The sequence below is a fragment of the Budorcas taxicolor genome, chromosome 1, assembly GCF_023091745.1.
Source record: "Budorcas taxicolor isolate Tak-1 chromosome 1, Takin1.1, whole genome shotgun sequence".
NCBI classification, from domain to species: domain Eukaryota; kingdom Metazoa; phylum Chordata; class Mammalia; order Artiodactyla; family Bovidae; genus Budorcas; species Budorcas taxicolor.
The window spans coordinates 115,070,671-115,083,774 of record NC_068910.1 but is presented as its reverse complement, the minus strand read 5'-3'; the positions used below and the strand labels follow the sequence as shown (position 1 = coordinate 115,083,774).

Genomic DNA, 13,104 nt, shown 5'->3' with positions numbered 1-13,104 from the left:
AACATCAAATATCCACTGTTAAAATTTTCAGTTCCCTTGGCTCTTAAAAATTTGTAGTAATTTTAAAAACTGAAATAAGATGAGATTTTGTTTTTGATCTCCTTGGGATCTCACTTTTTCCCATCACTGGGTAAGTAAGGGGTGTAATTGACTTTAAATTTTAATTGTCACATCATATTGGATGAGACTTTTGGTGACAGGCCTCTGAAATCCTGAAATAAATTTGATTTATGGCTACCATTACCATCTTTCTACATTTATAGAGAAGTAATAAAGGTTGATAATCCCTAAATTTAATTGGAGTGAATTTTTTATTTGATTGTTCTTGAGAGCTGATGGATGAAGTATCTTCTTAGGTCCTCTACAAAGCACTCGAAACTTAGACAAGTTCTTTCTTTCTGCATTTTTCCTCTCTTTGGAATATCAGGAGAAGTAAATTGTCAATATATAGAAAATGTTAAACTGTAGATGAATAATTCAGTTTCAGTAAAAATCCATCATTTTATGAAAATACATGATAAATATTTTTAAATGAACCATCTCTGTCCCCTTAAAGAGATGTGGCCACCAGAGAGAAAGGAAGTGAATTTCAGATGAAGCACTTTGCAATAACTATTCAAATGTCCAATATCTTCTCCATTATATATGTACTTTTACTTTGCCCCACGAATTCAGAGCAAATTGAACAAAAGTAAAATATAAACTCTGCTTTCTGTAGCTCTTTGTGAGCAGAGTGAGCAGATAGTCTGCCGCACAGTTATATTCTGAAGACAAAATAAGTCTCTGCTTCTGTTCGTGTGCCTTGGACTTATCTGTTGTGTTCAGTTTGATTCCGAAGCATTAAAGCCAACAACAAAAATACCTGTTTAGTAAGTATTGTCCTTTTAGACACACCCAGATTAAAATATTTGTTGTGTACCCAAGGCCTTTGCTAAAGTCATTTTTCTACTTACTTGAGAGAAATACCAGAGTTTTGTTCATGGCAATGGTGAAATTATGCCCCAGGCTCTAGTTCTTTGAAAATGCCTATCTGAATTTTCATGGACTTTCTGAATATTCAATAAATTCTCCTTCCTTGATAATTCCCTGATAGCTTAGTTGGTAAAGAATCCGCCTGCAAGGCAGGAGACCCCAGTTTGATTCCTGGGTCGGGAAGATCCACTGGAGAAGGGATAGGCTACCCATTCTAGTATTCTTGAGCTTCCCTGGTGGCTCAGCTGGTAAAGAATCTGCCCGCAATGCGGGAGACCTTGGTTCGATCCCTGGATTGGGAAGATCCCCTGGAGAAAGGAAAGGCTACCCACTCCAGCATTCTGGCCTGGAGAATTTCATGGACTGTATAGTCCATGGAGGTCACAAAAAGTCGGACACAACTGAACAACTTTCAGTTTCTTTCTTTACTTGATAGGTTCCAGTTTTCCATAAGGAAAGCTTAAATTATAGAAACATAAATACACTGTTAAGTATCACTAATCAATAATAAAGTCACTGGGACTTTTACATATTTTTGCCTGCATATTACATTTTTTTTCTTCAAAAACTTGATAAGGTAATATGGAAATCTTTCAAAATGATATGTTAGTTCCACAAGTGTGTTTAGGGTATGAACAGTTTTGTGCCCCTTCTAATTGTTGGTTTCACTTTAAAAAAAAAAAAGAAAAGATTGTCTTCTATGGAATATTTACTTCTGCTTTGTAGAAGTATTTAGTAATAGTATGTAGATAACATACCTGCACTTTTTCCAGAAAAGTAAATTAATTATATTTGTTTTCCAACTTTATCATATGAGCAAGGTTGCTGGTTCCCATCATCTCCACCCCCAAATGACTTTTAAATGGAAAGCAATGACCCTTACGATTTTTGTCCTTTGATTTCTGCTCTAGATCTTGTGATAACGGTCACTGTATATTGAATGGGACACATGGCACATCCTCAGAGATGAAGAAATCAAACATCCCTGAGTTAGGCATATATTTAAAGGGTATGTATAAAACATTCTCTTTGTATTCGACATCTTAACGGTCAGAATTTAAAGGCAAAATTCCATGCCATTGTTGTACTGAAGATACATTAAGATTTTGTGTTATCCTCTAGGAGATGTTTTTGATTCAGCCTCTGATCCAGTGCCATTGCCACCTGCCAGGCCTCCAACTTGGGACAATCCAAAGCATGGTTCTTCACTCAACAGGACGCCCTCTGATTATGATCTTCTCATCCCTCCATTAGGTTGAAACCTTTAAAACAATTTCAAACAAGCCACTCTGCCATCTCTTTCAATTAACATCTGAATTATCAGAATTCAGGGTTCAATGCAATGCAGACTTGTTGGGTTCTGAAATTGTCTGAATTAGAATCCAGATTAGAATCGCCAGGTGATGGTGACTCTCAAGTTCATGTGACCATTATTCCACTTAGATGATTGAAACAGTGGTGTAAGTAGCTGGCATTGGTCAGGGTTTTATCAAGTTGTCTCTTCATGTAAAAAATCTTATGCGGGCACTGTTCATTCCTTCAGGTGCTTGTGCTTCTTATGGATTTGGAGTATTCTTCTGAGATTCTCTTGAAGTACAATTCTTACTGAATGTGTATTTACTTTTTCTTTCAGTATATAATGACCCATTTCCACTTAGCTAATTACATTATGGGGCATTATGTCTTTTACTGCAGAGAGCCAAAAACAAATTCTCTCTTATAATCATTGCAGCTAGAAATAATCTCAATTTGTTTCAAATTTTGCTATGAAGTACACTTAATGTGTGTGTGTGTGTGTGTGTGTGAAGGTACACACAGGTGTATATGTATATAAAAGTTGTCTGGTGCAGGTGTCTATTTCATTAATTTTAGGTAGGAAGCTTCTCACCCTATTTTTAGAGGAAGACAACTTTTGGAAGTTAAAGCTTCACAATAATGTGTCACCATAACATAAAATAATGTATGATGAAGGTTCTTTTGTGAGCTTAATTATTAGGCTACTGGAAATGAACTTTTCCATTTTTTTTCCCCCAAAGACACCATCGTCTGGTATTTTAGTTACACAGTTGAATGTCCTGCTCCTATTCTTACTGCAATTCAGAGCTTTACTGTCACCTACATGGATTACAAGGGCCTCCCAACTTCCTTCTTTATCTACAGTCTTTTTCTTTTCTTCTGCTTCTTCCCCTATCCTGGTTTTTTACCTGTTACCCAAGTCTTTATGACTAGATCAGCATTGTCCTATAGAACTTTATGTGGTAACATAAAAGATCTATCTGTATGACTGTAGAACTGAATTTTAGTTTATTTAAATATCTGTATGTAGATGGTTACTGCCATATCGGACAATGCAGAGAAACATTCCAACCTTCATTTTAAAATTATTTTTAATTGGAAAGTAATTGCTTTACAGTGTTATGTTGGTTTTTGCCATCCAGCAACATATAACTCATCCTTCGGCTCTTCATGTACATCTCATATTTTATTTATACTATTCACTCAACCTAGAAGATACCATCTTTGTATTTGATGTAAAGTCACTCAGTTGTGTCTGACTCTTTGCGATCCCCTGGATTGTAGCCTGCCAGGATCCTCTGTCCATGGGATTCTCCAGGCAAAAATACTGGAGTGGATTGCCATTCTTCACAGTGTATTTGATGAACAAATGTTTTTGAGCCCCTGATATCCCAGACCTTCCTGTTCTTGGTAACACCTTGATGAATGCCACTTTCTACCTTCCTCTTCCCTCTTACAAGGCATCTCTTTCTCTGTCTGTGTGACCTATGGGACTTTCACCTCTGAATCATTTGTGAAGTTTTTTTAGAACTCTCTGTAGAATCTAAGGTCCTCAGGTCAAGGCCTTATGATTTTGATCTTCACATTATCCATGTGCCTAGCATGGTATACAGGAATATCAGGGTGGGGAAAATAACAGTAGGGGCAGATAAAGGATTTGAATAAATAAAGAGTGTGGAAGATAGCTAAAAATTCAAATGATACTAAGAACTAAGCTCTCTCTCCTGTACTTTCATATATTTTACATTAGAAAAGTTTCTCTAATAATCATTAGAGAAAATATTCGGAATATTTTTCCCAAAGCAAGCTGTATGAGTGGTGAGACCATTTGTATTTAAATATACCTTTATATTCAAGTCAATATATTTAAACGCAGAAGAATATTTATTACTAAAATATGTGGATATTTATACTCCGTTCCATTCGCAAGTATTTGCGATTTCTTACAGAAATACATATACTGCAATTTTATTTTTTAAACAATCAAGATGAGGAAAACTATGAATAGGAGATAGTAAGATGTGGCAGGTGAAACATAAGTAGACATAAAAATCTGCTGCAATATTTTATAGTTACAAAAGGTGGGAACTATGCAAATATAAGTAACTAGCTTTGGGACCACCACAAGAGTTAGTTCTATATTTAACTGTCTCTCTAGAGATATCTGGTAAGTAGAAAAAGATGGTATTCCTATACTGCAGGTACATTTTCTGTATATTTTGATAATGAAATATATGGGGAGCATTAGTTTAAATGAATTAAAATCCAGTAGAGCAAACTTTACAAGATAATTTAAATTATTCTATGACATTAAATTTGTGTGCATGTTGTGATCTTCCAGTTAGACTGGGAACTCTTACTGTTACACAGAAATTCTGTTTTGATGATGTTGATCTTATAATATTTAGTTCAAACCTCCAATGTCTTAATATTACAGAGGTTACAGATGAATAATAGGCTGTTTCATACCCTGCCATACAACTTTTTAACAGAAAGGCCTGAGAGAAAAAGTCTGCATGTACCCATGTGTGCTTGTGTGTCTGTACTTCTCTCCAGACACTCCCCACAAAATAATCAGCTCCCGTTGTCAAAGTCGGTCAACTGCTGCATAAACACTGCAGGTGAAGTTCATTATAAGCGGTAAGAGAAAATTGTTAGTTTTGCCTGAAGTTCTGCTGCTGATACTGACCTTTCTTTAAATGCAGGCGAAGATGCTTTTGATGCTCTGCCTCCGTCCCTCCCACCTCCCCCACCTCCCGCAAGGCACAGTCTCATTGAACATTCGAAACCTCCTGGCTCTGGCAGCCGACCATCCTCAGGACAGGACCTTTTCCTCCTTCCTTCAGGTAGGAGAGAAAACCCAAGCAAACGTTTCACTTGAAGCAAAAGAATTTCTAAGATCATACTGTCAAATAAGCATTAGTAATTCACTGATTTCTAGCTCTCAAGCTGAAAAATCCTGGGGGGAAAAATAGCAGTTGGGTGGGTTTGTCTATCAGTTGTTTGGTTTATTGCCAAAAGAATTTTTTAAAATGAGGAAAGCAACAGGAATCACAGAATTTAGAAATGTTGCTGTATGCTACAGATAACTCCTGTATGCTACAAAAGGCATCCCTGAGAGCCAGAAGGGCTCTGTGTTTGGGCCAGTAGTGATGGGGACAAATTTAGACTCACTCCTAATTCTGAGTGTGATATTTCTAATAACATGTGTAAAAATTTTTACTAAATATGCTTTAGGGTCATTATTTTATTCCAAAACATAATATCTTGGTAAATTATACTGCTGTAACATTAGTAGGTGTGTTTTTTTCTGAAATAGCTACATTTTATGGGGTTACTGTTTTTATTTTTAATGCCTTGGTGTATTTACTAAAATTATTGATCTTTGAGGAAAAATTAATATATAGCTTTTTGTAAATTCAAGTGAGGAGTAGAAATAAAAAGACTTAGTAAACCATCCACTTCACTAGTCAGAATTATCAGGAAAAAAAAAAAATTCAGTTATATTGAATCTGCTCATATTAACTGTTCCAATCAGCCCTGTTGGTGATACTGTGATCTATACTCAAACATTTGCTTCCTCAGTTTGGTTTGATTAAACATAGGATAAAGATTTTTTCTTAGCAACTGCTTTACATACATGTATGAGATAAATCAAGAAAGCCTTTGAAGAGTACTAACTTTGTCCTTTGGCCACCTATATGCTTCATAGAAAACTTTGGGATCTTTTACACTTTTCTCATGGTTCTTTTTTTCAATTTGGTTTGATAATTTAGAAGTTTGAGGCAGTTTGTACATGACACACAAAATTATAGACATATAACTTGGAGTATATAATAGCTTTAGTTCCTAAAGGCAGTTTATGTTCAAGGAATAATTTTGAGTTTAATTTTTTGTCAGTAAATACTGAATTGTCCTGTGTCACTCACCTTGTGAAATGCCTCCCTGACCTCATGGATCACATTAATTTACTGAATGCTACCAGTCTGAGTTACATTTAAGCCCATTGAGTGAAAGCTCAGTGAAGTGACTTCTTTTAAAATTAAGCTTTCTAGGAGTTAGAACATTTTACACACATGCTTTTACCTGTTTCAAAAGAGTCAATTGTAATTTATTTCAGTTCTTTATCATAATTTCATTGTTTGTTGTGTTTTGTAAAAATCTTCAAAACTTTTTTCCTCACGATTAATTACAAGAAAAAAATACTTCAAAATGAAAAGCCCCCTTTTTTATTAGACAGAATGAAACTGTTGCATAAACTGTTTTATTTCATGTATAGCTTTGCTTGACTGCCAGAGAGGCTCAGGAGCAGTTATCCTTAGCCTATGGTGTGAGGCTAATATGAGACCAGAGCAGGGTCATTTGAAACTGTTGACTCACTCTTGACCTGCTTTTGGGTTTTCCTAATGGCTCAGAGGATAAAGAATCTGCCTGCAATGCAGGAGACCCAGGTTTGATCCCTGTGTCGGGAAGATCTCCTGGAGAAGGGAACAGCTACCCACTACGGTATTATTGCCTAGAGAATTCCATGGACACAGGAGCCTGGCAGGCTACAGTCCATGGGGTCGCAGAGAGTCGGACACGACTGAGCAGCTAACACACACACTTGACCTACTTTTATACATGGAAGTATTCTAATTCCATTCCAAATCATATTGACATCCCTTGATACTAAATACTTCTAAGAAGAAAAAAATGCAGCTTTCTTCCCCATTTCCAGTCTCCTGTCATTAACAGGACAAATTTCTAGTCTGTTGCCAGTTGCTTTATGAGATCCAATGAGTCGCTGTTTTTATTCATTTTTAAACCACATGTATTAGACCTCCTCTTTATCAAAAGAAGTATTTTAATTGTTCTTAATGGAATATCATAGAACACGAGGGTTTCTTTCAGCTTATAAATAAGTACTTTGTATATCATTCTGCAAAGTATTAAAACATTATAGTGTCTAAAAAGTGTAATAGAAAATTCATAAAATCAGTTCTTCACTCTGAATTGAACTTCCTGAAAGAATCCTCTATAAATACTAAACCAAAGTTTAACTCAGTAGTTGTAGAACCATATAAGGTAAACAAAGGTGATTGCTAAATTTAAACAGATATATGAGCATTTTACTGCCATTATTTCCATTATAGTTTAATCTGTAAAATTTTAGACCAGTGTAATGATAAGCCTTTCCTGGCATTACGGAGATTTGGTTTCCTTGAAGAAATCCGTATCCCTAATTACAGACAGAGGTTAGGTATCGTCATGATGTTAAGTACCTCTTTAAACCAGCCTCTTTATTGCAGCATTCAGTGCCCTGCACACCTGAGTCAGGCCCACCTTTCCAGCCTTACAAGCCCACTGACTGCTCTATAATAGTGATTTTTAAACTACAGGGCCCAGTGTTTTGCAAAAGAGCCTTAGGGCTGCTATACGATCAAAAAGAGGAAGTGAAGCAGGGACATAGCTCTGATGCTGCTTTTATCTGGTTTCCATTTTAGGCCTTCATGCAAGATTTCTTTTGGCAAAATAGTAATGGCCACCCCGCGGTACATGAGCCATCTACTCTGGACAAGCCAGTCATATCTTAACAAAACCTGAAGAGTCCTCAAAACAAGCTTTACGCTTTCCTGTCTACAAACCCAGGGCTACTGCTAGCACATATATGCTTTTATGTGCACTACAAAAAGACATTTCTTTTGTGTTGGTGGGTTGAAATAGGCATGCCTCCCTCTGCTTTGTGCTAGAGCCAGTGCTCCGGGAACAAAGCCGAGGCTGTAGTTATGTCTGTTCATTCCCAGTACTGCGTCTTTGTGCAGTGCACAAAATACACAATGTATCTGGCAGCACTTACTGAACCTTTCCCTCACTATATTTCTACCTGGAATCTTCTTTTGAAGTCCTTATCCAATCTTAAAGTAACAATTCAACTCTGAAAGCTAGCCAAACTGACTTTATTAGAGATAAAGGAAAATTTTTCACTGGGATCCAGAAATGCAATTGCATAAGTAAAGTACAGAAAAGGCTTGGATCATTAGCAACAGTTACTGGGAATGCTTTAGGGGTTTGGTTGTCTATGACCTTTATGAAGCACACCCATGACATGGTTTCCGAGGGTGCTCATGCCCTTTGATGGTTGCCCTCAAAGAGTTCAGGTCAGAGATCCAGCAAGGCGAGGTCCTCCCCAGGGCATAGCCAGTGTGGAGACTACTATGTCTCAGTGTTGAAGGATTCATGGGGTAGAATCGTGGTTCTCAAATTGTGGTCTTGAGACCAGCAGCATCAGTATCACCTAGAAATCTGTTAAAAATGCCAATTCTTTAGACCTACTCAAGACTTACTAAATCAGAAACTCTGGAAGGAAGACCAAAAGTCTGTATTCTCACAAGCCTTAGGGGTGATTCTGATGCATCTCAAGTTGGAGAAACCCAAGACTAGCTTATTCCTGGAGGAATGCAGCTAGCGTGAGAAAGGGAAATAAAACGACACCATGTGAACTATGGTACATTAAAGGAAGTGAAGGTGTTTTAACCAAGAGAATCAAAGATCTTGAATATATTAGAGTTGCCTTCAACCGCTGTATTTGTGAAAGAATGATTAGATTTCTTCCATGTTTCCTCAAATGATCAAAGACTGACCAGTGAGAAGAATTAGGAGTGAAAAAATGCATTCCTCTTAAGCTTCCTGAATTAATAATAATTCGTATATCTCAGATGGGTACTGAATTCTCTAACACTGGGGGACTTAATCAGTGGTAAATCACTACATATGGGGATTTTATGAATATGAGTTAAAAGAGTGAGGAGTTTTGTTTCACTTCAGTAGCTCTTTAAACCCTATTACAAGCCTATCAGTTACATCTAGCATTGATAGTCTTTTAAAACTTTCAGAGTATTGGATCAGTCTTTGAGATAACTTTTGGGCAATATCTTTGAGATAATTTTTGGGCAGTCCAGAGGAAAGATGCCATTGTTTTAACTGTTCAAATTGCCTCTTTTCCTACACTTGAGTAAAAGATTGTAAGTATTTCAGATAGTGGGGAAAAAGAATTAAGAAAATTCCATAATGCCTCCTCCCAGAGAAAACCTCTTGTTAGGTTTCCTTCTTACACAGCATTATTTTGATTGATACCTGTTTCTGCACTTTAAAGTGCAGAGCAAACCTTTTCCTCCCAGTCTTTTTTCAGTTTTTAATAATCTCTTAAAATAAGTATTAAAAATTTTCAATTTAGCATTACCACACTGTAAATCACAGACAGTAGTATCCTGCTTTTTAGAGTAGACTAACCCCATCATGTTGATTCATTCGTTTCTGAAACATGTATTACTATATATAATGATACTCTGGCTATGGTATTTTCACTTTGTATGTTTTAATCCTAAGTGTGGATATAAAATTTTATTTTAGTGGATTTTTGAAGAATTTATTTTTAAAAACTATTGATTTTCAAGTTTGGTAATTATTGTACTCTCTGTAGTAACCGTATCATATGTATTTTCCCATTGAAGCAGGAACCCTTCCAACCTTACAGTTTGCTGCAGAAGCCCAGGTTACCCTGTACCTGACCAGTAGCCAAACTTACCATGAAGCATCATAGTGGTTCGGAATTGAATTAAATATTCCATGCTATTTATGTTCACATTTTACTATACCCAGTGACTTTTTAGATGCAGTAGATTAATGGTACAATATCATACTACTATATATTATGTAGTCTATTTATGACTCAGTAATCAGTCTGGAATCTAATATTTAGCCTTCAATAGATGATTAGAAATAGCTTAGGTATATCTAACAAAACTAAATTTACCCTTAAGGAAACAGAAAAGTTTATGTATTATAGTAGACAGTCTTTTCTCTGACCCAATATTAAATCTGATGTTTTAGAATGAATAAGAACTAAAAGTAAATTTTATTGAACATTTAACTGTAAATCTTTGGAAATTTTCTATATTTATGCAGAAATAACCATATTTGGTCCCTTTGGTTAGCCTTCCAGAATCAAAAGATTAATATTTGTTGCATGGAATTTATCTTCTTACTCCTTCCTAAAATGTTTCAGCAAAATTAATGAGGCTGATCTATTGACTTTTTAATTATTGAAAACTCAGAATCTAAGACTCATTTTAATTTCAAAATTAATGAAATCAAATTAAGTAGCCTTGGTTAGGTTAAAAAAATGTCTCTAGCAAAGCTGGGGATAATTATTGTATTCAAATAAGGGAAGAAAATAATGACTTCAACTCTTGCCTTACATTGTCTAGTCAAACTTTAGTCTATGCATTTCCTTCTTAAATTATCAAATTCTTACATGTTTTTAATATCAAACTCAAATGAAATTTGAAACAATGAAATATCTGTTCTTCTTTAATAGTTAACATTTTTTAGCCTTATGTTAGCAATACAAATTTCACAGAATTTAAATTTATGAAAAATCAGAATCTAAATTAGTTTTTGGTAGTTAAAAGTAAGTATTATGAAGTGCAGGCTATTTACCAAGCAGTGTGCCTGGTACCGTGTTTCTGTTAGGAGATATAATTCAAACACAGTTGAGTATAAGATAAAGTCCCTGTCCTTTAGATGTCAAGCCCATTTTACAGATTATGTCTGCCTAATGCTTGAGAGATATTAATTGATATGATAATACTATAACAGGCAAAATTCAAAATCCACTTTTTCTTGTTGACTTTACAACAGTTTCTATTCATTGTACAGGACAAATTGGGGCATAAAATTAAAATTGGAAACAGTTTTTATCATCAACAATTTTACCATCAAATAAGAGATCTGAAAGATACAAAATTAGTAGTGTGCATCAGTTAGGAAAAACAGGGAAAAGCATTTTTGACCAAGTGATGAATAAAATTCGAAATATGCAGGCAGGTTAGAAATGGTTACTATCAGTCATGAAATGTTTTCTTATTTTCAAAAATTGATCTTTACAGAGAATTTCTAATTGTTTTCTTCAGCCAGTTGGCAGAGATAATAGTTTTAATCTGAAAATTATCTTTATTTTTAAGATCCCTTTTTTGATCCAGCAAGTGGCCAAGTTCCTTTGCCTCCTGCTAGGAGATTACCAGGTGAAAATGTCAAATCCAACAGAGCATCCCAGGACTATGATCCGCTTCCTTCATCTTCGGGTAAGTTGGCTAATAATACTAAGAATAATACCTTACATTTGCATAGTGCTTTTTAGAGCACCTTTCATTCATTATATAATTTAATGAGTGCTGCCAGCCTAAGAAAGTATTTTTATCACCTTTGCATTTGCTCTTAAAGCATGTATTATGTGAAGAATCCCTATAGAATTGTCTCACAGAAAATATTAAACTAAGCCTTAATATTAATTTTAATCTGTCAGTAAGGCATGTTCTGTGCCTCAAAAATCTATTCATTCTCTAACTGAGCTCATGGGAAGATCCAAGACAGCCAAGTAAGTAAATATTTCATTTTCTAACTTTTGTTTTGCCATATCAGATATGAGAAATGGGAAAGATGTCTATATACACTGAAATGTTGCATTCTCTTATTTTTCCATTAAAGGAAAAAAAAAAACTCTTTAGAATTACTATTAGCACCAGACTGTTAATTTTCAAGCTTATTTAGGGCTATCATGCAATGTTCAGCTGCCAGTCAGTAAGTGCTGGGGTGGTCAAAGGGTTGATTCAGGATTTTGGTACGATGTTTCAGAAAAACCCAAACTTTTTTACCAACCCAACAGAAGGATGTACCATTTTAGTAACTACAAGTCATACTCATAGCCATTATTAATGAAATGCTGCTGATCTGCTTCTTCAGGATGCCTTCCTTGACCCACCATATCTAAAATAGCTCCCCCTACTTTACACAGTCACTTTCTATCCCCTTCTTTTGCCTTATGTTTCTTAATACTGCCTTCCATTAATTTGTTTGCTTGACTATTTATCTCCTCATTCGAATATTAATGCTTTAAAGATATATGCATGATTTGGTTCACTGCTATATCCCCAAGTGTCCAGAGGAGTGCCGAGCACATATTTCTTGGATGAGTGGCTGGATACAAGGGAGGAGGGAAGAGTAACTGATAGATGTTATGCTGAACATACACATATTAAAGAATTAAAACAATATATTTGTCTCACAATTAGAAGCATCAGAAGTTTTTCCTATGTAAATTTTTGTCCTATATCAGTATTTTTTAAACTGTATTTTGACTTTTTTTTTGAAGTACAGTTGATTTATAATATGTTACTTTCAGGTATATAACAAAGTATTATATAACTGAATATATATATGTGTGTGTTTGTGTGTATATCAGTTCTGTTCAATCACTCAGTTGTGTCCAACTCTTTGCAATCCCATGGGCTGTAGCATGCCAAGCCTCCCTGTCCATCACCAACTCCAGGAGTTTACTCAAACTCATGACAGTTGAGTCGATGATGCCATCCAACCATCTCATCCACGGTCGTCCCCTTCTCCTGCCTTCAATCTTTCCCAGCATCAGTGTCTTTTCCAGTGAGTCTGTTCTTTGCATCAGGTGGCCAAAGTATTGTAGTTTCAGCTTCAGCATCAGTCCTTCCAATGAATATTCAGGACTGATTTCCAATAGGATGGACTGGTTGGATCTCCTTGCTGTCCAATGGACTCTCAAGAGTCTTTTCCAACACCACAGTTCAAAAGCATCAGTTCTTCAGTGCTCAGCTTTCTTTACAGGCCAACTCTCACATCCATGCATGACGACTAGAGAAACTATAGCTTTGACTAGACGGACCTTTGTGCCAAAGTAATGTCTCTGCTTTTTAATAAATTGTCTAGGTTGGTTATAGCTTTTCTTCCAAGGAGCAAGCATCTTTTAATTTCATGGCTGCAGTC

The 13,104-nt window shown here is 35.7% G+C and overlaps 1 protein-coding gene across 1 annotated transcript in view; it reads left to right on the top strand.

Moving 5' to 3' along the window:
* Nucleotides 1–13,104, top strand: part of CBLB (Cbl proto-oncogene B) — a 218,930-nt gene that overhangs the window by 194,710 nt on the left and 11,116 nt on the right. Inside the window, exons 15-18 of the mRNA XM_052645842.1 lie at nt 1,884–1,981; nt 2,095–2,226; nt 4,974–5,114; nt 11,274–11,393. Of these exons, the coding sequence (XP_052501802.1) occupies nt 1,884–1,981; nt 2,095–2,226; nt 4,974–5,114; nt 11,274–11,393 (491 nt within the window). The remainder of the gene's footprint in view (nt 1–1,883; nt 1,982–2,094; nt 2,227–4,973; nt 5,115–11,273; nt 11,394–13,104) is intronic.